The sequence below is a fragment of the Cynocephalus volans genome, chromosome 12 (genome assembly GCF_027409185.1).
Source record: "Cynocephalus volans isolate mCynVol1 chromosome 12, mCynVol1.pri, whole genome shotgun sequence".
NCBI classification, from domain to species: domain Eukaryota; kingdom Metazoa; phylum Chordata; class Mammalia; order Dermoptera; family Cynocephalidae; genus Cynocephalus; species Cynocephalus volans.
The window spans coordinates 69,379,357-69,400,849 of record NC_084471.1 but is presented as its reverse complement, the minus strand read 5'-3'; the positions used below and the strand labels follow the sequence as shown (position 1 = coordinate 69,400,849).

The window sequence follows — 21,493 nt, the reverse complement described above, 5'->3', positions numbered from 1 at the left end:
CATGTCTTATGGACTGTTTTTAAGAAGTAGGTGAGATGATAGATGTGTAAAGCATTCGGTACAGTGCCTAGCCCACAGAATTGCTCAACACATTTGCTTTATTATAATGGTGGTTATGGGTTTTTTCCACTCCATTATGTGAAAGTATTTTTCAGTTTTGATTACTTTCCCTTATTTCACTGACCCCACTACACATATTTTTGTACATTTTAATTTCTCTGAAAATTGGGATACATCTTATAATGTTTGGCGTGTTATAGTTTAATGAACAGCAGTTTTTTTCCTTTGTGGTACATTAGTATCCCTTCAGGTTTTATAAAATGTGTCAATGTGATAATTTTGTGGATTTTTTTCTTTTTTTTAAATTTTACTTTTATTGTTATTTAGAGATCTTTATAATTTTGAATGGCTGTGTAATACTTTACCTAAGGAATAATTTCCTTTGTTCCTTGCGTGTTTGACTTTGGGTTATTTTCGTTTCTTGGCTTTTATAAGTAATTTTTTTTATATATGCAAATATGTGGCAATATGAGTTGCATGATTTTATGTGGTCTCCAGTAACGGATGTTGGCCAGTTCTATGCCAGTCTGGAAATTATTTTTAAGTGCTTTGCTAATCTAATTATTAAATGGCACTTTGTTTCCCTATTTCTAGTTTTTTGTTACAGTTTTATATATAGTCATCTATCTTGTGATTTTGTCTGTTCATTGCTAATTTGCTATGACATAATAGTTTACGTTCAACTTTTAACTTTGTAATTATTTTGATGGAATGCATTTGTTTGTGTAGTATACTTTTGAGGGTGAGACTGCAGAATTGCCTTGTATTCAAAACCAGTATGGTTTATGAAAAAGATTATGGAGTATCTACTTAATACTGAGTGTTAACTACTTTTCAAGCATTAGTGTAATTTAATTTTTAAAATAAGGAATTTTTACCCCAGTTTACATTTGAGAAAATTGAGGCTCGGGTAAGTTAAGAAATTTTCCCAGGATCAGGTTCGTGTTAGAGCTAGGTGATTAATTTAGATGGTTAGAGCATGGTGTTGTAACATCAAGGTCAAGGGTTCAGATCCTCATACTAGCCAGCCACCCCTCCCCCCACTCCAAAAAGTTCAGGTTAGAGCTGTGGTTTGAATTCAGGTATGATTTCAGAGCCTCAATCATTATGTGTTTAGACAGTGATTATAAACTACCTTGAAATAACTATTTTGCTTAACTACAGCCACATACTACTCTGCATAGCAGTCCTATGAGTTAGGGGTATTTCTAGTAGGTATATGGCCCTTTCACTGTATCTTTTTCATGTATGGATCTTATTAGTTAAATGAATGTCATACTCTTTGTGTTTATCAAGGTTCAGAAGTTTGATATCTCTTTCTGAGAGCTGTGCTTTTACTATCTGCTCTTTTCTTGGGTAGGAACATAACTGCTATTTCTTCTCAGAATTGAGGAAAGAGAGGGAGAATAAGTAAATAAACATAGATTTTCTTCTATTTAAAAATATGAGGGTACTTCCAAAAGTTCGTGGGAAAATAGAATTGAAAGATAATATTAATCTCCATGAATTTTTGGAAGTACCCTCATACTTAATTAAATCCTGTTCACATGGCAGGAGGTTTAGGCTTTGACAGGCTTCTCATTTTTCTGTTCTTCTGTCAGTCAGAAACTAATGCTGTACCTAACTACCTAAATCACATTCACCAGTGAACTCAGCTCCAAATCAGTGGCCTACCAGAGAGAGAGTAGTGGGAAAGTATCGGCAGGTCATAAGCTTGAGTTAATTAATTCCCTGCCCATTGTGTCCACCTTCTGTAGGCCCTTCCAGGGGAGGGGCCTACAGTCAACAGGACAACTTTCTGGAAAGGGGATGAACTTTTCTCAGGGTCATTAATGTGCTTGAGAAGGATCAAGCCCTGTCGTTTGGTTGGATGAGGTGAGAGAGGTACATTCATCCACTCTTCTTCCTTTCTCTGTCTCTCTACTTTTTCATCTTCTTTTCCCTGCCCACACCGCATGCTCAGTATCTGCTTTTCACCTCTGTGTGTCTGTGATTAGATAATGCATGCAAAGGATCGCTTTAAATGGCAGTATTTTAAATAGTTATGTTGTTGACATTAAGAAGATACACTTCCAGGACAGATGGAAAAGAGCATTTCAGTATAAGGCAGATCACTGTTTTTGACCTGGGATAAAATTTCCGGTGATAGATTGAATCATGCATCCTTAAAGGTCTCTGTCACAGCGTAGATGGCAAAAAAAATTATATACTCTAGAAAATTGCCGTATATAACTCAAAAATTTGCTCTATATACACAACACACTGTCTCAAAGATAACTGAATAGTTTGAATACATTTTATGACATTTGCTAGTAGGGTGGGATAAAGCAGTATTTCTGTTTTAAAATATTTTATAGAGATGTATTTTTATTATATAAGTAGCTAAATTTTATAAAAGTTTTTAAAATTCATCTACATTAAAAGTTTTATATTTTCAAGTTGATCAAAAACTTAAATATTTATTTATTATTAAATTGTTTATTTAATATTACTATTGGGTTTCCCCCCCACATTTAAGTAATGGAAAAGCCGTTTATCAATTTATAATTTTAGTGCACTGACTTTTAAGATTTACAAATACATCCTTTGATTATTTAGCAGGTAACATCTAAAGGAACTGGTTTAAATCCTAATGCCAAAGTATGGCAAGAAATTCCTCCTGGAAATACTGATACTACTCCAGTAACTCAAGGAACTGAAAGTTGGCATGAAACAGCAGCCACATCAGGATCTCATCCTGAGGGTAAGTCCTAAGTATTTCATCAGAAAAAGCATATTTTGGTTAAATATATGGCCAAACCAGTTTATAGAACTTTGAGATACATCCTTTGATTATTTGATTAAATACATTTAGAAATGTTTAATCTGTAGTTTGTATAATTCTCATTTATATCCAACATGAATGGATTGTCACTCAAGTAGTAGCTGTGTCCTTGGGTCAAGCATCTAACCCATTTATATTTACAAATTAATTTTTATAATTATTATTTTTATATCATTATATAAATATATTTTTATGATTATATTTTTAATATTACTTTATTATTATAGTATATAATTTATAATTGGTTTGGTGGCTGGCTGGTTAGTTCAGGTGGTTAATGCACAGCCTTGTAACACCAAGGTCAAAGGTTTGGTTCCCTTTCAGCCAGCTGCCCCCCAAAAAACCAAAAACCAAAAAACACACATATAACTTAGTTTTGATCTACCATCATCGGCTCTGCTGTTTATTCATTGTTTGACCTTGGGCAAGTGACTTAACTTTTCTGTGCTTGTTTCCTCCATCTGTAAAACAGAAACAATAATTATTACCTACAGCATAGGATTTTCTGAGAAGTAAGTAAAGTGCCTGGAGCAGTCTGATATATGGATAGTGCTATATAAGTTTTAGCTGTTGTTAATCATTTTAGCTTTTCCGTAATGGTCAAAACTTACCTTCCTGGGGGAGACAACTAAAAAAAACCATGTGGGCATTTTCCCAACTGGTAGATTTTCTTGCAATCTTGTTATAGGAGATATACTGCCTAAAGTTCCTAAAGATAGGATTTAAAGAACTCCTGTTTACTTTCAATGTCTTTTCTTTAATACAGGTAATACAGAGCTTTCAGAAGATATATGTAAGGAATATGAAATAATGTATTCTTCATCTTGTGAAACCACAAGAAATACTACAGGCATTGAAGAACCAACTGATGGAATGATTTTAGGACCAGAAGATCTGAGTTACCAAATATATGATGTTTCCGGTAAACTTTATGGTTTTGTTGGTAAAATGAGAATTCAGTGCACTAGCTTCTCTCCCTCCTCACACGCAGTCTCTTTATCATTATTCTGATAAATCTAAGGCATTGGTCAAATTGTTTTCTTATTTGAAAAGAACCTTATGTTAATGAAATGTTAGGTGATTGTTATAAATACTGTTTTCTAATATTCAAACATGAAATTTCTAACTTTAAAAAGTATTTACTTTATGAGTGTACTATTAAAATATGAAATTAAAAGTAATATTGACAAATCAAAATAGAAGACACCTAAATTACAATCTTTCACAGGGTTCAGGTTTCTCAGTTTATTAGTTGGGATTAATGCAGGTTCTATCAATTTTCCTGTCACCTTTATCAACATGAAATGTGTTTACAGATGTTCAGTTGAAGAGATTAAAACATGAGTTCTGCTACAATTCAACTTGTGAAATGTTTTTTTCACATTTGTTTAACCATCATGGATTAGTAGTAACTTGGATTTAAAATAGACAAAATTTGAAAGAAACTAAAAATGAACCACAGACCCTGACTACCTAACTTTACTTTTCTAATATCTTAAGGGTCTCTGAAAAATAATTGTAATGTGGAGTAGGTATTTCAGTTTCTGTTTTTAAGTAGCTCTGTGACTTCAGGCAAGGTATATAAACTTTCGTCCTGTATTACCTTATTATAGGTGTTTGGACTAGATTTCTAAGGTCTATCTGCTTGTAAGATGAGATAATTTAAGGTAGTGCATTTTTCCTACCTGTGATCATAATACAAGTATACCTAACCACTGGCTACTTTGAACATGGGTTTGGTTCAAGTGATATGGCAATCAGTTGGTGTTTTAATGAGTTTGCTATAAATAACGTTAGAAAGTTAAATGAATTGATTGCTCATTTAGCTAGCATTTCAGTGAATGAGTTTTGTATTAGAAAGATTGCATATACGTAGAAATAGAAAAAGTGCTTATATTCATTTTTAATGAAGTTAATGTCTAATATTTTGATTCTTGAGTAGTGAGACAACTTAGTGGAAAAATCATAGAATTTATTTAGCTCCGTATACATCCTATTGTCTATATATTTAAAGGAAATTTAGCCTATATTATCATTAATGCTTTTTAAGAAGAGGGCATGTTATATGCTTTCAGTCTGTAATGTTTTGTGTAAGATTCTAATAAGAGAGTGACAGTTTCACAGGCGTGATTCCTGAAAAAAGGGCTCATGTTTTGGGTTTAAACAATAGAAAGCTTGGAAGGCTGGTAGAGTTGATCTGATCCTTTGGATGTTTGCATGCTTTAAACATGTTTGGGAAGGTAGATTACTCTAACATCAAGGAATGAAGAGAAAAGAGTATTAAGAGAGAAATTTAAGGAGTGTGACTAACATCAGATTTACTTCTAGGAAAAGAGGTGTTATATAAATATATCCCACTTGATTTAGCTGGTTTCTGTCTTCAAGTTTAGATTACTATTGCTTTTATTCTTTGAGTTTTCATTAGAGGAATAAGTAGTTATCACATTTTAAAAGTGTTTAGGTCAGTGTTTTACAGCATCGTAGCCAAGTACTTTTAGTATTAATGATGCTTTGCTAATTTCTTGATAAAATAATTCTTAAACTGTTATGAAATCTGTCTGAAGAAAGAATAGACAGGTTGAAAGAAATTAGTTAGACCTTGAGCTATCCAAATAATAAAAATAATAAAAAATATAGTTTTGTGGTGAATTTTAATTTGTGGGTACTTAGTGACATCCGAGTACAACAATATGTAAGGTTTGCCACGTATGGCAACTTGGTATTAACGTTTTTTCCCTTCTTGATTTCTACCATCAGGAGAGAGCAATTCAGCAATTTCTACAGAAGACTTAAAAGAATGTCTGAAGAAGCAATTAGAATTCTGTTTCTCACGGTACGTAATTATTTTTTTATTGATAATTCTCCTTTTTTGAGTTGTTTGGTTAGTAAATGTAAAATACCTGTGAAATAGAGTAGAAGAGTGGTGTTTATCATTTTTCAATAATATATTTTGGTACTGTTTTTCAGGATATTTCTTAACTAGATTTAAAGGCATAGTCTTCAATTGGATATTCACAGTAGAAAGATAAAGAAGTTTCTATTGGATACTTTTCCTGTGAATGTATTCAGGTTTAGAGTTCTCAAAAAATTTATGTTTTTAGTAGTGGGCTCTTGTACCTTTGTTCATACAGTTATTTTTAGCAATGTAGTATGGAGATGGGCAGATAATTTATATTAACAGTGTCTTCAATTGAATAAGAAGTCCTTTCAGGCAAACGTTTCAAGATGTGTTATTTACAGGTAATAATTATATAGGTATATTTACAGCTTAGATATCATAAAACTTCGGTATGTAGAACTGCCCTTTCCAAAATAAATAGAAGTTTAGATAAACATGCAAATGTAATGCCTTCCATTTTTCCTGTCTCTGGTGAATGGTATGATCATCGAGCCAATTTTTCAAGCTAGAAACCTGGATTTTATCATAGACTTCATTTCTTTACATGTAATGCACTTTTGACTCAGGTTTAATTGATTCTTTGTCCTAAATATTTCCCATTTTTTCCCTTCCTTGTGATTCTTTGCCTTTATGTTCTAGTATATATCATAGGATGAAAAGCAAGAGCCTCCTGGCTTTCTTTTCTCTGATCAGTTTTAACTATGATACAATTTCTTTTTTTTTTTTGGCCACTGTCCAGTATGGGGATCTGTACTGTTGACCTTGGTGTTATCAGTACCACACACTAACCAACTGAGCTAATTGGCCAGCCACAATTAATTTTCTTTAACATACTGGTAATAGTTATTTTAAAATCCTTACCTACTAACTGGATTATTTGTGGGTCTGCTTATATTGTCTGAGTTGGGGTTTTTTTTTTTTTTTTTTTTTTCTTGGTCTGAGTTTTTTCTTTTGATTCTCTGTCATAATTTCTTGCCCTTTTTCATTTCTTATAAATTTTGATTATGTGCTGGACATTACATATAAAAGAAACAAACTTCAGGTGACATAATGTTTCTCTCTAGACAGGGTTTGAGCTTTCGTATGTTAGGCAGATAGAGTGAAATGTTGATTGCTTTGGTCCAGTCAGGAATTGAGCTGGGTCAGGGCTGACCAGCCATTTTATCTGTCTATCTATCTATCCGTTTATTTTGCGTGTAACCTGTGCACATCCTCTTGTATACTTTATTGTTTGTTTTGGTTTTCTCCTGTATACTTTAAATCATCTTTAGATTACTTTTAATACCTAATTCAGTGTAAATGCTATGTAAATAATTACACTGTATTGTTTAGGGAATAGTGACAAAAAAATGCTCAGTATAGACACAATTTATTTTTTCCTGAATATTTTTAATCCTCAGTTGGCAGAACCCCTGACTAGCCATTTTAATTAGAGTCACTTCACCTCTGATTTATCTCTGTTCCTTAGGCATGGCCCTCTCAGGCTTTTGATTTAGAGCTTGGCAGTTTTCTGTCACCTTAATCCTGAAACACCAAGGAGATTTTTTGATCTGTTCTTCAGAGGTTTGAGATTAGCTTTTTAGCCTCTTAACCCATACAGCTTCAAAATCTGGCAAAAGTCTTAAGGGGGAGATTTGTATATGATACAGGGTTTCTCCTTCCACTGGGACTAAATCACAAGACCACACAGATTTTACTCTGCCTATTCAGGCTGGCTCTCAGTCTCCCATCTTCCTCTGTAGAACCCAGGAAACATCTTAAGGGAAAAATGCGCTGTGTATTGGGGCTCCTGTAGTTTCCAATTCATAATGCTAGTACTGTGCTCAATACACATACCGCATTCCTCCATGCTCTGCCTAAAACTCTGCTGGTTGTCCAGTAGAGTCCTTCTGAGCCAAGATCTGCAGATGCCCTCAAGAGGGAGAAATCTTTCTTCTGGCATTTCAGTCATTTTGTCTTAGAAGCTCTCCCATATCTCCAAAATATGATTTTTGTAATTCATCCAAGCTTTTTAGTTGTTGCAGTAGGAACTCTTGACATTTGTGCCTCAGCAGTTAGTACATATCAGGTATTTCTCATGAATAGGCAAATCTTAAGATGGTATATATACATTAATTTGATTTACTTCTGACAAGGTACAGTTTCTTTAGCTAAGAGTTTTGGCACACTTTTATTAGAATAGGCCTGCTGAAAGTCAGGCTAGTATTAATATGTTTTTCATTTCATGCTGAAGTCTGAGTTTAACCTTTACTGGTATCTTCTATCCCCCACCTTGCAAAACAAGTTGCCATCACCTGTTGACATTTGTAACCTAAAAAAAGTAATTACTACTCTTATTTTAATAGAATTTGAATGTAAAGGCCTTTGAACCTACTCTGCCAGGCACTAGGCTGTTGAAACACATTATTGAACAACAAAGATCCTTCATGGAACCTATATTCTGGCTGGGGACACAAAACAATAAATGTGATAAATAAGCAACTTATGAGTATGGTAGGTGATAAATGCTATGGGAAAAAATTAAATAGGACAATATAAGTAAGGGAAGGGGGGAATCAGGAGTGCCTGGGTGGTTGCAGTTTTAAATAGAGTGGTCAGGTCAGGCTTCTTTGAGAAGGGGGTTTTTAAGCAAAGACTTCTAGCTATTTACAGCTGGGCTGCTTCAAAGAATATTTGATGTGAATAACAAGGCATGACTTTGACTTTACATCAGTTTTTTGTACAAGATTTTATGTTTAAGATAGTAGTGCTGTATCTTCTTTTTTAACTGTACCTTAAATAACATTTTAATTTTAAACACATTTGAAACTACAAAAGTCAAACATGCTTATAAAAGATGCATACATTTAGAAACTGAAAATCCTTCATGGTCGAACTCATGGTTAAACTACACTTTTTCCTGTATGTTATGTATTATGACATCAGTGATAATGTGTTCATGTGATGGAACTACACTGTGTGTAACATTTGGTAACGTCCTATTTAATATTAAAGCTTCTTTCCATATCAGTGTAATTCCATAAAATCCATTGTCCAAAACTATTTAGGCCAGATGTGTTTGAGGATTCAGAAACTTTGTGAAAGTGTTACTGTCTGATATATATTATGTTGGTATCCTTTTTTTTTTTTTCTGACCAGTAAGGGGATCACAACTCTTGGCTTGGTGTTGTCTGCACCACACTCAGCCAGTGAGTGCACCAGCCATCCCTATATAGGATCCGAACCCGCGGGCTTGGTGCTACGAGCGCTGCACTCACCTGAGTGAGCCACAGGGCCAGCCCATGTTAGTATCTTAAAGTGAACTTTTAACTGAACTTTTCAGAGTTTGCTGTGTTATTTCTGATACATAATTTTGTTTCCCTAGACTTAGTGACAAAAGTGAATAAGGTACCTCCTTTCTTTAGGTGCTTTTTAAAAATTGCTTGTTTTGTGGGATTATTACTTCTGTTTGTTTCTTTCAGAGAGAATTTGTCAAAGGATCTTTACTTGATATCTCAAATGGATAGTGATCAGTTCGTCCCAATTTGGACAGTTGCCAACATGGAAGAAGTAAAAAAGCTGACCACAGACCCTGATCTAATTCTTGAAGTGTTGAGATGTATGTAAATAATACCTTTTACCTTATTTTTTTAATTAAAAATTTTAAATATTTTGATTTCTGATCATACAAGGAATTGTTTTTAACTCACTCCCCCACCCCCATTTTCTAATAGTTTATCTTTAAATACGTTTCCATATCAATTCAACACCTTGGTTGATCATCTTGATGCCCACTTAACAAGTATAAGGAATTAAATCTCATTTTTCTGGGCTATTAGAAAGCTATGTGTTATCAAACCCTTTAAAGCAACCTATTTCAAACTTTTGAACCTAGCTAAGAAGTACATTTTATATCACAGCCCAATACACACACCACCTGTCTATACACAGTGACATCTCAGTTACACAAGTTAAAACTAAATGTTCCTAAATACCTCATTTTTTATTCTAAACTGATTTCACAATCTACTAATGAGTTGCTGTCTGTAGTTTGACAAAAACTGCCCTGAGGTTTGGTAAAGAATTTATATTTTTTGATTGAGGCTCTGAGAATGTTTAGTGGTATTTGTGTCTTGTATCGGTATTTCTTAGCAACTTCTTTTAAATGGGCTTTTTTAACTGCTTGACTGAATAAAGATCTTCACTTTTATATGAAATGTGTTGTTGAAAATGTTTAAAAATTAAATAGACCAAGTCCAATAATAGACTTACATAGGAGTAGAGATTTCTGTTCCCAGAGAGGGCTACAAACATTTGTGAAATTTCTGGTTGGTTTGTACAGACATCATTTCTTAAAATCACTCAGTCTCGTCTACATAAAAAATTGGCAAAGAGATGAGCAGAATCTCCCATCTGTTTAGGTTGGAACCTAGCACTTATAACCAGCTCTCACCCTAAACCTCTTCTTTTATTCTCTCTAGTTACCTGCTCAGGGAGATGTGACATATTACCTCTCTGAAGGGACTAGAAATAAAGGTTTTGGCTATGTGGTACTATCTTCATTCAATATTTCTTCAAAATCAGCATCTGAAAGATAGCTTCTGGATCTCTGTAGTAGTACCTAAGAGTAAATCTGTTGAAATCAAGGACAGACTATAATCATTTGTGTATAGTTCTTGGTTTAAGGGCTTCTTAGACTTTAATTTTAAGAATTTCTTCACATGTCAGATCTCATTATATTCCCCAGAATAGTGTTTGGCTAATGCAAGTACACTGATTTCTGTTAACCACCCACTTGTTATCTCCTGAATGAAGAAATTGGTTATTGCATACTGAGAATTTACCTTATTAGATATAAGTGTTATGTATTCCCTGAAGGCTTCTTTTCAGCCTCACTAAAATGCTAAGTCACAAAGTAGGTAGTTTGAATATTTGTTCAGTGAATAACATTTGACATTGTTCTTTGTGTATAAATCTGAAAAAAATTTTATCATTAACTGTAATCTTTGATTCTATGATTAATTTCTTTAGGATAGTAACCTAGCCTCTGCTAATTTATTCATTTGGAAATTGAAATGAATAGTTTTTTAATGGTATTATTATATCACTACTTGTCACTTTTTAAATTTCAGCTTCTCCCATGGTACAAGTTGATGAGAAGGGTGAGAAAGTGAGACCAAGTCATAAGCGTTGTATTGTGATTCTTAGAGAGATTCCTGAAACAACACCAATAGAGGTAAATCATTAATCATTGTTAAAGCTAACTGTTCAAATTGAGGAGGTACACAAGCAAAGTATAAGTCAATGCCCTCATATCAATTACGGTGAATAGTATAAATAATAATTTGTTTTGTTAATTGTGAAGTACCAGAATGGAGCAGAGGGAGGAAAAGATGCAGTTCTTTGTCCTTAGGAGGATAGACTGAGTATTGCGGCGATACTGACTCTGAATGTATTGGTTTGACTGAATGGCAGTTGAAATATAAATAGGCTATTTTGGGAACTTGAGGAGTCCCCTGGAAGAATGAATGAAAAATAAAATTTTTAATAAGGATTAATGAGGCAGAACCGACCAACCCTACAGGTTAGCAAAATATAGAGCAAAGCTATAGTCCTAAAGATGATATGATACAGGTATAAGAATAAAATAATATTTGAATGAAACAGTGAAATCCAGTAGACCCTTCTATATGATAAATGTATAATGACATTTATTTAATAATTAGATTCTACCAAGTATTGCGTACTTTACAGTTACAAGCCACAGGTTTTTAAAATCTGTTTTACAGATGAAGTTACTGAGCCTCAGGATGGTTAAGTAACTTGCCCAAAGAAACGTGGGCTTTAAAATAAGAGTCTGGATTTGAACTTGATCTCTGTAATTTTAAAGCCCATCATAATTCTTAACCACTGTACCACAGAGCTTCACACACACGGACACACACAGAGCTTTAAGTTGCCATGTTAAGGCGCTATAAATTAAAGAACGCAAGGATTAATCAGTAACTGATTTATTATAATTGATTATTTAGAAAATAATTTTTAGATCCTTGCTGCATAACCAATTTGACACCCTAGTAATGAATCTTTTTGCCCAAAGTCATTCAAATTAAGTCTCTAGGATGAAGATTTCCTAAACTTAGAAGCAGTGAGAAAAATTAGAAAAAAATTTGTCACTAGATCTTTGAATTTGAATTGTATATCAAAAGGAATAAATTGAAAGGAAATTTGCAAAATAGGAAGAATATTTGTAATATTAAGAAACAGTGTAGGGGCTGGCCCCTGGCTCACTCGGGAGAGTGCGGTGCTGATAACACCAAGGCCACAGGTTCGGATCCCTATATAGGGATGGCCGGTTGCTCACTGGGTGAGTGTGGTGCTGACAACACCAAGTCAAGGGTTAAGATCCCCTTACCGGTCATCTTTAAAAAAAAAAAAAAGAAAGAAAGAAACAGTGTAAAGGATATGAGCCTGAACTGTAGAGTCAGATTATCTGGGTTTGAATTCTAGTTTTTTTACTTGCTCTTTGACCTTTTGAATTCTAGCTTTTTTACTTGCTCTATGGCCTTTTCAAACTTACTTTGTCTTTTAACCTCTATTCCCTCAGTTTTCTCATCTGTTAAATGGAATGTTGTGAAAATTACGTGAGTTAATATATAAAGAGCTTTGAGCAGTACGTGGCATATAAAACAGTCTAAGACTACCCATTATTATCATTTTTATGGTTATAGTTCATACTCTGAATATATGAGGAGTTCATAGACATGAGAAATAATAAATACAGTGATCGAAGCATGCGGTTCATTAAAGTAAAGGAAATGTAGATAACTAAAATAGCCAGAGAAACTCAGCCTAGGCAGTGATCACTGAAATTCATATTAAAAATGTGGGGTTAGGGTACTGACCTTTAAGGTTCCTGTTGGGTAGAATAAGTTTTTGATTACTCTAAGTCCAGATATCTCTTCTTATTCTTGGAAGGTAAATCTGTGAACGTAACTGTTCTTGTAGAATGATGAAGGCTGAAAATTAGGGACTTTATTTAGATTTAAATAAATTAGTATTACACATTTTAAGGAAATTAGAAATATTTGGAGAATATTTATGGATTTTTGAAGATAGAGATAAGGGCCACTAGCCTAATAGTTCCACAGATAGTTCTCCAAAAAATGTAATTCTGGACTGGATGGAAATTTTCTTAACTGAATTTGGTGATATTTTACCACTTTCACAAAAGTCACAAAACTTAGCTGGTTTTACACTTATTTATTTCAAGCAATATTTGACACAAGAATGTTTCATCACAAGTTTGAACAATCCCTTTTTTAAATTCAGTATTGAAAATTTGAGGGAGTTAGAATATAGGTTACACTGTTGTCATGTTGATTATCCAATCAGCTTATTATTTTCTTTTTTTTTTTTAACTGATATTTGGTGATATTTTGATATTTTATAGGATAGTTTAACCTAATCAGATTCTTTTAATAGTTAGAAATTTTTGGTTGTTAGTAAATTTCTTCTTGAATTCAAATAGTATTAGACAAAATGGACTTTGATGGCATACAAATCTGGGTTTGAGTTCCACTTCCATGATAGTGTGGATACGTTAAATGATCTGAGCCACCATTTCCTCGCCTGTAAAATGGAGATGTTAAAAGATTCAACATGGTTGTTTTGAGGAATAAATCACTATGTCTGACCTTCGGTGGTATGTCAGTAGATGTTTCCTTTTCTTCTAAAACTTTTTAGGGATACTTAATGTTCACTTCCAGTTGTTTTCTTTCATAAGCTTCTTTCAAGCTACTAATAGATATTTTACCATTCCGAGTTTTGGTAATCATCATTTTCTGATCCATATATTGGAGTTTCTGTTTCTAGTTATAGCAGTTATAGAGAAGTATGTTTGCACAGAGTTCATATCTATGACTTTGATGTAGACAAAGCTTCTGGATTAAATGAGAATGCATGAAAATTCTTAGTGCCTAGAAAATGTTAATAAAGAACGTAACTTTTTTGATAATGGCAGGCCAGGCAGGAAAAGGACGAGGGAGGACTGTAATGAAAATTTTGCTTGCCACTAGAAATGAAATATTTCTGTTTTGCTGACCATAAAATAAGGTCAGAACATAATCTACCCTCATTAGAAAAATAGGCAAAAGGCAGGAACAGTTACCAGTGAAGAAATAGAAAGGACCAAAAGACATGAAGAGATGTTCGACCTTACTGGTAAACAAAAAAATGCCCATTATTGATGGTTTTTTTTTTTATAGTTAACTAAAGTTTTGTATTTTTTTAGGAAGTGAAAGCTTTGTTCAAAAATGAAAACTGCCCCAAAGTGATAAGCTGTGAGTTTGCACACAATAGTAACTGGTATATCACTTTCCAATCAGACACAGATGCACAGCAGGTAAGAAGAAAGCTTATCTTCTGATATAAGCCCTGGTGGTAAGACAAGTAGTGGTATATTTTAATTGAGAAAATGTGTGCTTACACTAACGTTTATATTGACTAAGTGAGCACTTTGGTTATCTTTTTGAGATGACTACAACCTTGTTTTGTTTTGTTTGTTTTGGTAGCTGGCCAGTACGGGGATCTAAACCTATGACCTTCATGTTACAACACTGTGCTCTAACCAGCTGAGCTAACTAGCCAGCCCTTGGTCACCTTTTTGCTTTTGCTTAATTGGTTTCCTTTTTGATCATCTTTCTAAAGCTTTTTCAGTTTCAATTTAAGAACAGTTTGTTTCCTATCAGTTACAATTTTAAAATTAACATGGGGATTGAGAACCATGTACTCAATAGTATTTCTATTACGTAGTAGGCCTGCAGTAAACAAAAAAGTACTTGGAATTTTGGCTTAATTGTTTGTTTGTTTTGACTTAATGGTTTTACTTGTAATTGTTATCATGTCCTACTTAAAGATAAGAGAAGTAATATTCCTTTGAAACAAGAATATATCTATGAAAGGGACATTTTAAAATTGCTCACTGATATTTTTTTTTTAATTCTATTCTTCCTCTTTGAAGATTTTCTGATTGAATCATTTTTTAATTGTTGATATTTTGGATGTTTTGAATCCTCTGTATTTTGTCTGCAGTAATCCATAGTAGCTCTTCCACAATAAATGTGAACTGTAGCTGAGAAGGTCTTAAATTTTTACTTTTTCATTTCCTGTCACCTGTACAATATAATCACCTTCAGAATGTTTTGTTTAGTTTATAAACAGTTGCTAATACCAACCTCTCTTGATAGAATAAAGATGGCTTTAATGAAATGTTTAAATGCTAATGAAAGTTCCTTTCTGCTTTGTTAACAGGCTTTTAAATACTTAAGAGAAGAAGTTAAAACATTTCAGGGCAAGCCAATCATGGTAAGAAACAATTTTATCAACAATATCATCACACTTTAAAAGTGAACAATAACTCATGAACATCATCAAATACCTAGTCAGTGTTCATATTTTCCCTTTTAATCTTTTTCTTTTTTCTTATTTAAAATCTATAGTTTCTTCCTCTACCTTTGTATTTTTTCTTTTGTATGTATGTTGGTAAAATAACCATGTCATTTGTCTAGCAGGGTTTCTTAAGTATACATTTTGCCAGCTATGTTCTTGAGTGTAGTTTAACGTGATCCTCTGTCCCCTGTATTTTATGCAAATTGGTAGCCAGATATAGAAACTTGATTGGATTTGGGTTTGATTTCAGGATGACAGAGGAAGGGAACAAAAGCTAACTGCTACTGATTATTGACTAGAGCTGTTCTTTCATTAAGGACTGCAAAATGTGCTGTCTCTGCTAATTTTTTTCCGTTTATTAGAAGTTTGCAATCATTTTCACCCTGAGGTGCAGCTCATATGTGAAATACATGCTAAATTCTTGGTTATAGATTTAATTACAGTTTTTAAAAAAAATGTGTTGATTCCATAGCAACATTCAAAAATGACCTTTCAGTTGGTTTTTTACTTTGAATATTTAAATACTTTTGGTGTATATATTGTTTAATAGTTTCCTGCTGTGTACTGTGACAGGGTGTTCCAGGCCCTTGTACATTTCATGTCGAAGGTCTGTGGTCAGCCAGTTCGTTCTTTCTATATGGGAAAATTGTATTTTGCCGACCATTGGCTAGGCACAAGGAGTACTCATGGCTTTTGGTTTTGTTACTGTTTCTAAACTTCTTCACTGGACAGAGCTAAGAAATACTGTATGTGTTTAGTTTTTATTTATTTTTTAAGACAAAATGTGTCAAGAGTTTGTACTGATGCTTTCTGTTTAAATTCGGTCTACGTGGTTTTTACTTCTTCAGTCTCACATTTGTCTTTCTCCCACATGAAAATCTCGGATCTCAGTGACCCCAGTATAATTACTGTTTTGCCCCATCCCATAATCACACACAAAAGTATTGAAATAACAGTACAAATAGCAACGTAATTCTGAAAGTAATTTTAGAATTTTTTGGCCATACTTTGTGCTTTATGGTTTATTCCTAAAGGACATACATAACAGTTGATTTTATTATGGGACAAAGTCACTCATGACTTATCTGTGTTGTTACTAATTGGGTGCGATTAGGTTCCTTTTGATTTTTTAAATCTGTGCATGTTTTAAAAGTAAAAGACACCATATATTAAATAGATACAAGTATAGCATTGTATCCGCATCTTAACTAGCTAAGCAATAGCTTACTGTACATACTTTTCTCCTCCTTGCCTTGCCTTTTTTTTTTTTAAATTTAACTGTATATTCTGTTAATATAGTAGTATTTAGATAATTTTCTCGATTCTTTTTACATTCACGTGGCACTCAGTTGTTTGGATGGACCATGGTGTCTTCAACCATTGATGAACTATTGGATATTTTTTGGAAGTGGGGGAATTCCCCCCTCCTTTTTATAATTAGTGTTAGTGAATAGCCATTTACATATATTTTTCCACAGCTTTATTAAGGTATAGTTGACAAATAAAAAGTATATATTTACAGTGTACAACATGATGTTTTAACATATGTATACATTGGGAAATAATTAAATCAGGCTAATTAACATCCATCACCTCACATGCTTATTTTTTTGTGGTGAGGACATTTAAGATCTCTTAGCAATTTTCAAGTATACAATACATTATTATAATTATAGTCACCATGCTGTACAGTAGATATCCAGAACTTTTTCATCCTGTCTGACTGAAACTTTGTACCCCATTCCCTCCCACCCTGGCCCCCGCCCCTGGCAACCAGTATTCTACTATTTCTTTGTGTTTGTTTGTTTTTTATTTTTGTTTTCTTTTTAGTTTTATTATTTCTGCTCTCTGTTTCTATGATTTCAACATACAAGTGAGATCATGCAGTATTTGTTTTTATGTGCCTAGCTTTTTTCACTTTATAAGGTCCTCCAGGTTCATCCAGTTGTCACAAATGATAGGAGGCCCCCCCCGCCCCCCTCTGCCCGCCCCCTCCCCCCCCCCCCCCCCCCCCGGGCTAAGTAGTATTCCATTGTGTGTTTGCCACATTTTCTTTATCCGTTTGTCCATTTAGATTGTTTCCATATCTTGGCTATTGTGAATAATGCTGCAGTGAACATGGGAGTGCAGATATCTCTTTGACATACTGATTTCATTTCCTTTGCATATGAACCTAGTAGTAGGATTCCTGGATCATATAATGGTTCTATTTTTAAATTTTTGAGGAATTGCCATACTGTTTTCCTTAATGGCTGTACTAATTTACATTTCCACTACAGTGTGGAAGGGTTCCCTTTTCTCCACATCCTCCCTAACACTTGTCTTTTGTCTTTTTGGTAATAGCCATTCTAACGGATATGAGGTGCTATCTAGTGGTTTTAATTTGCATCTTCTGGCGATTAGTGATTTTGAGCATTTTTACATACACCCTATTTTTAATTGCATTTCTCATATGAGCTATTTCATATATTTCAGAGACATTTGCCTTTCTTTTTTCTATGAACTTTATTTCTCTAAACCATTTTTCTATAGGATTGCTGGGCCTTTTCATGTCTAATTTTACAATTTTTAATTAGGGATATTAGCTCTTTTGTCCGTGATAAGTTGCAATTTTACTATTTTGACTTTTGTGTTTTTACCTTGTTTATTGTGGTTTTTGCTGTGCAAACATTTTTATTAATTAATTCAAGTTTTCTGTTCTTTTGCTTGCTGATTCTACAGTAGGCAGTAATAGTGTGGTCATGTAAAATATGTTAAAATGTTAATTAAATATATACTTAGTCCTTTATTATTATAATGTGTTCCTCTTGCTTCCAGGCAAGGATAAAAGCCATCAATACATTTTTTGCTAAGAATGGTTATCGATTAATGGATTCAAGTATGTATAGTCACCCCATTCAAACTCAAGCACAGTATGCCTCACCAGTCTTTATGCAGCCTGTATATAATCCTCACCAACAGTACTCGGTCTATAGTATCGTGCCTCATTCTTGGTCTCCAAATCCTGCACCGTACTTTGAAACGCCACTGGTAAGTGAGATCCTTATAGAATAATAAAATATAAAATCATAAAATTTTTAATTCAAGTTGAAATTTTAAAAAATCAGCTAGAGTAGAAGTTCATTTGTTTTGTGTTAATATTGGTTACTGTCTGGCTTTTAAGTAGCCTTATGAATATTTAATCCTTTATACCAAATATATGCATATGACTAAGGGTTGAGCTATTGGTTTCTGTACTTGTGTTCTTCAAAATTTGCTGCGTGACTTGAAAAAAGAGACTGGATAAGTCCTGCATGATTTTAAATGTTTTAGTATTGTGAAACTCTGTCAGAGAGGAATGTTCTTCATTAAGTAATGTTAGTGATTCATTGTTCGTAGATCAAGTGGTACTTGAAGTGAATAATGCAAGAGTGAATAAGTAAAATGTTTTAAATTGTTTTGGGCTTGTAAAAGAAATTGATGCTAGTTTAGCTTATTCAGATTTTTTGTGACCCTTATACCAGATTTTGCCTTTACCATTATTATTTTTAACATTAAAATTTTCTTCTAGGCTCCCTTTCCCAATGGTAGTTTTGTGAATGGCTTTAATTCACTAGGATCTTATAAAACAAATGCTGCTATGAGTATGGGTCGACCATTCCAAAAAAATCGGTAAGATTAAAATTATAGCTGAAATTTATTTTAAATAATTCCCAGTGTTTCTTAAGGAATTACTATGTTAATAATAGCGTTTGTTGGCAGACTCAGTAAAAAGATGTTTTGGTTTTTTTTACAAAAAGTATGCAAATGATTCAATCTAGAATTCATAAACACTGACATCAGAATTGATAATGGATGTAAAAGGACTTGGATCTCAGATTTTTTAAAAAAAATAATAGAAAGAATAGAAAAAATATTTATGGTAACAACTTCTGGCAAAATCTGGTGTCTAAATGCCATTTAGTGTGTTAAATGGGTAACATTTTGGAGAAAGAGTTCTTTGAGTATAGAAATGTTCACTGATTTGAGTAATAAATGTGAGGATATGTGTTATTTAGGATTTTTAAGAATTGACTTGAAATGACTTTCATAAACTACACTGCACAACAGACAATAGTAACATTTATTTAGTATTTAATGTCTCAAGCTGTGTTCCTAAGGACTTTACATGTTATGTCAGATGATTTTCATAACTCTGTAAGGTAGGTACAGTTACTGTATCTATTTTATATACGAGGAAATTGGGTCCTACAGGGTTAAATGTCATGTCCAAGAGCATGTAGTTAGTAACTGGCAGAGCCAAGATTTGAACCCAGGCAGTTTGACTCCAAAGCCTGCACTTAAAGCACAATGTTTGGAATAAATTATTAAGAATGCCAGAAACTGTTTGCTATCATACAAGAGATTGACATGTCTCTTACATATTTTTCTTTGTATAGACATCATCTGATAATCTCAATATTTGGTGTATATTATGGCTTTTGACAGAGTGTGAGTAACCAGAGAATAAATGACTAATATATAGTGGTTTAGATTTATTTAATAATTTCACAGTTACTGTTTCTTGTTTGCTTATTTTGTGAGCCTCTTGGTTTTTGAGGGGTTTTTTTTCCCTCTACTGATTTCTTTTCAGTGATTTTCAGTCTCTTGCCAGATCTCATTCCCCCAGTTGCTTCTTTTTGGCAAGGAGACCACATGGGATTGTTTTTCCAAGGTGACTTCTAGGAACTTAGTCCTTTTTTGGAAGATGTTCCTGAAACATGCTTCATTAGACAAAGGAGCCTCACAGTATAAAAAATATTCTTCACAGCGGATTCTGGAAGCATTATATACCATTTTTTAATAGTCACAATTTTAGACTCCCTTCGAATGGTACAATTGGTTAAAGCATTTGAAGATCATTTTCTAAGTGCTGGAAAAATGTTGCTACATAAACTCAGTCTTACTTGTTTCATTTTTTTTTTTTTTTTTTTTTGGCAGCTGGCCAGTACAGGGATTGAACCCTGGACCTTGGTGTTATCAATACCACACTTTAATCAACTGATCTAACTGGCCAGCCCCCAAGTTTCAAATGAGATCTCTTCATATTGTAAGAATGAAGGATACTTCAAACAAAGCATTATTTATGCCCTTGTAAAAGAGTCTTTTAGTTGGGTAATATAATAGCAATTAACTGCAAAATTGAAGTATTGCTAGGGCATAGGAGTAGAAGTACACACACTGTCCTCCAGCCTATATCCTGTTTGAAAAAGATTAATTTCCACTAGTACATAGAGACGATGATGTTTAAATGTGGAAAGATCTTTGTTATGATGTAGTTTTAACTCATTTACAGATGAAGAAAGTAAAGGGGGAAGAAGATAAGTATCTTGCTGGAGTTACTTGACTAGTTATTATCAGCAGGCCTAAGATAAGAACACCAAAACATCTTTCTCCTCTGCTATAAGCTGGCAAAGTTTTTTCTTAAAATAATTCCATTAGAGTAAACTATAGTTTATAACTCATAAAAAGATAACAGATTTCTCATGATTAGAAGTAATAGCTTTGGAAAAATTTGTATCTGTTGATTTCACATATGTTTCTTTGAAGGGGTGAATTTTGCTTTAAACGGTTAAGTAGAATAGACATCTTTGCCATAAGGTACACTAAAAGCAGTTATTAACTGTAAGTACTGATGTTTGCAGGTGCTTGACTTAAAATAAGTACATTAGATGGGTTCATGGTTATTCCTTTATTGTCACTTGTTTTTGTCCGCTGTGCCTTCTTGGTGGAAGAGGTGATTTACAGTAAGAAAGCCATGAATGACAGTCAAATCATCCTCGCTGGGCTGGCCCCATGGCTCACCTGGGAGAGTGCAGCACTGGCAGTGCCGAGGCTGCAGATTCAGATCCTGTATAGGGATGGCTGGTGCGCTTGCTGCCTGAGCATGGTGCGGACCACACTGCGCTAGGGTTGGCGATCCCCTTATCAGTCACACACACACACACACACACACACACACACACACACACACACACACACACACACACACACACACACACACACACACACACACACACACACACACACACACACACACACACACACACACACACACACACACAAAATCATCCTTTCTTATGAGGAGGTATACTATAGTTTTGAAGGTGCAAGGCAGGTTTAACATAATTTTGGATGTTATTCAAAACCACTTGTATGCAGTTCTTTTCCATATATTTGACCAATACGTGTTGTTCATTTTTAGTTACAGAAATAATACATGAATACTTTCTTTTTATAAAAATACAAACATTACAAATGAA

General features: G+C 33.7%; 1 protein-coding gene across 6 annotated transcripts in view; it reads left to right on the top strand.

The window, feature by feature from the left end:
• The window catches only part of LARP4 (La ribonucleoprotein 4), a 48,417-nt gene that overhangs the window by 15,058 nt on the left and 11,866 nt on the right, over positions 1-21,493 (top strand). For 5 of the 6 annotated variants that reach the window (XM_063115558.1, XM_063115556.1, XM_063115562.1 and 2 more), the window contains 9 exons: positions 2,659-2,803; positions 3,651-3,806; positions 5,642-5,717; positions 9,245-9,381; positions 10,895-10,998; positions 14,056-14,166; positions 15,075-15,128; positions 18,030-18,242; positions 18,763-18,863. In XM_063115558.1, the coding sequence (XP_062971628.1) occupies positions 2,659-2,803; positions 3,651-3,806; positions 5,642-5,717; positions 9,245-9,381; positions 10,895-10,998; positions 14,056-14,166; positions 15,075-15,128; positions 18,030-18,242; positions 18,763-18,863 (1,097 nt within the window). The remainder of the gene's footprint in view (positions 1-2,658; positions 2,804-3,650; positions 3,807-5,641; positions 5,718-9,244; positions 9,382-10,894; positions 10,999-14,055; positions 14,167-15,074; positions 15,129-18,029; positions 18,243-18,762; positions 18,864-21,493) is intronic. The other variant, XM_063115557.1, reaches the window with a different exon arrangement.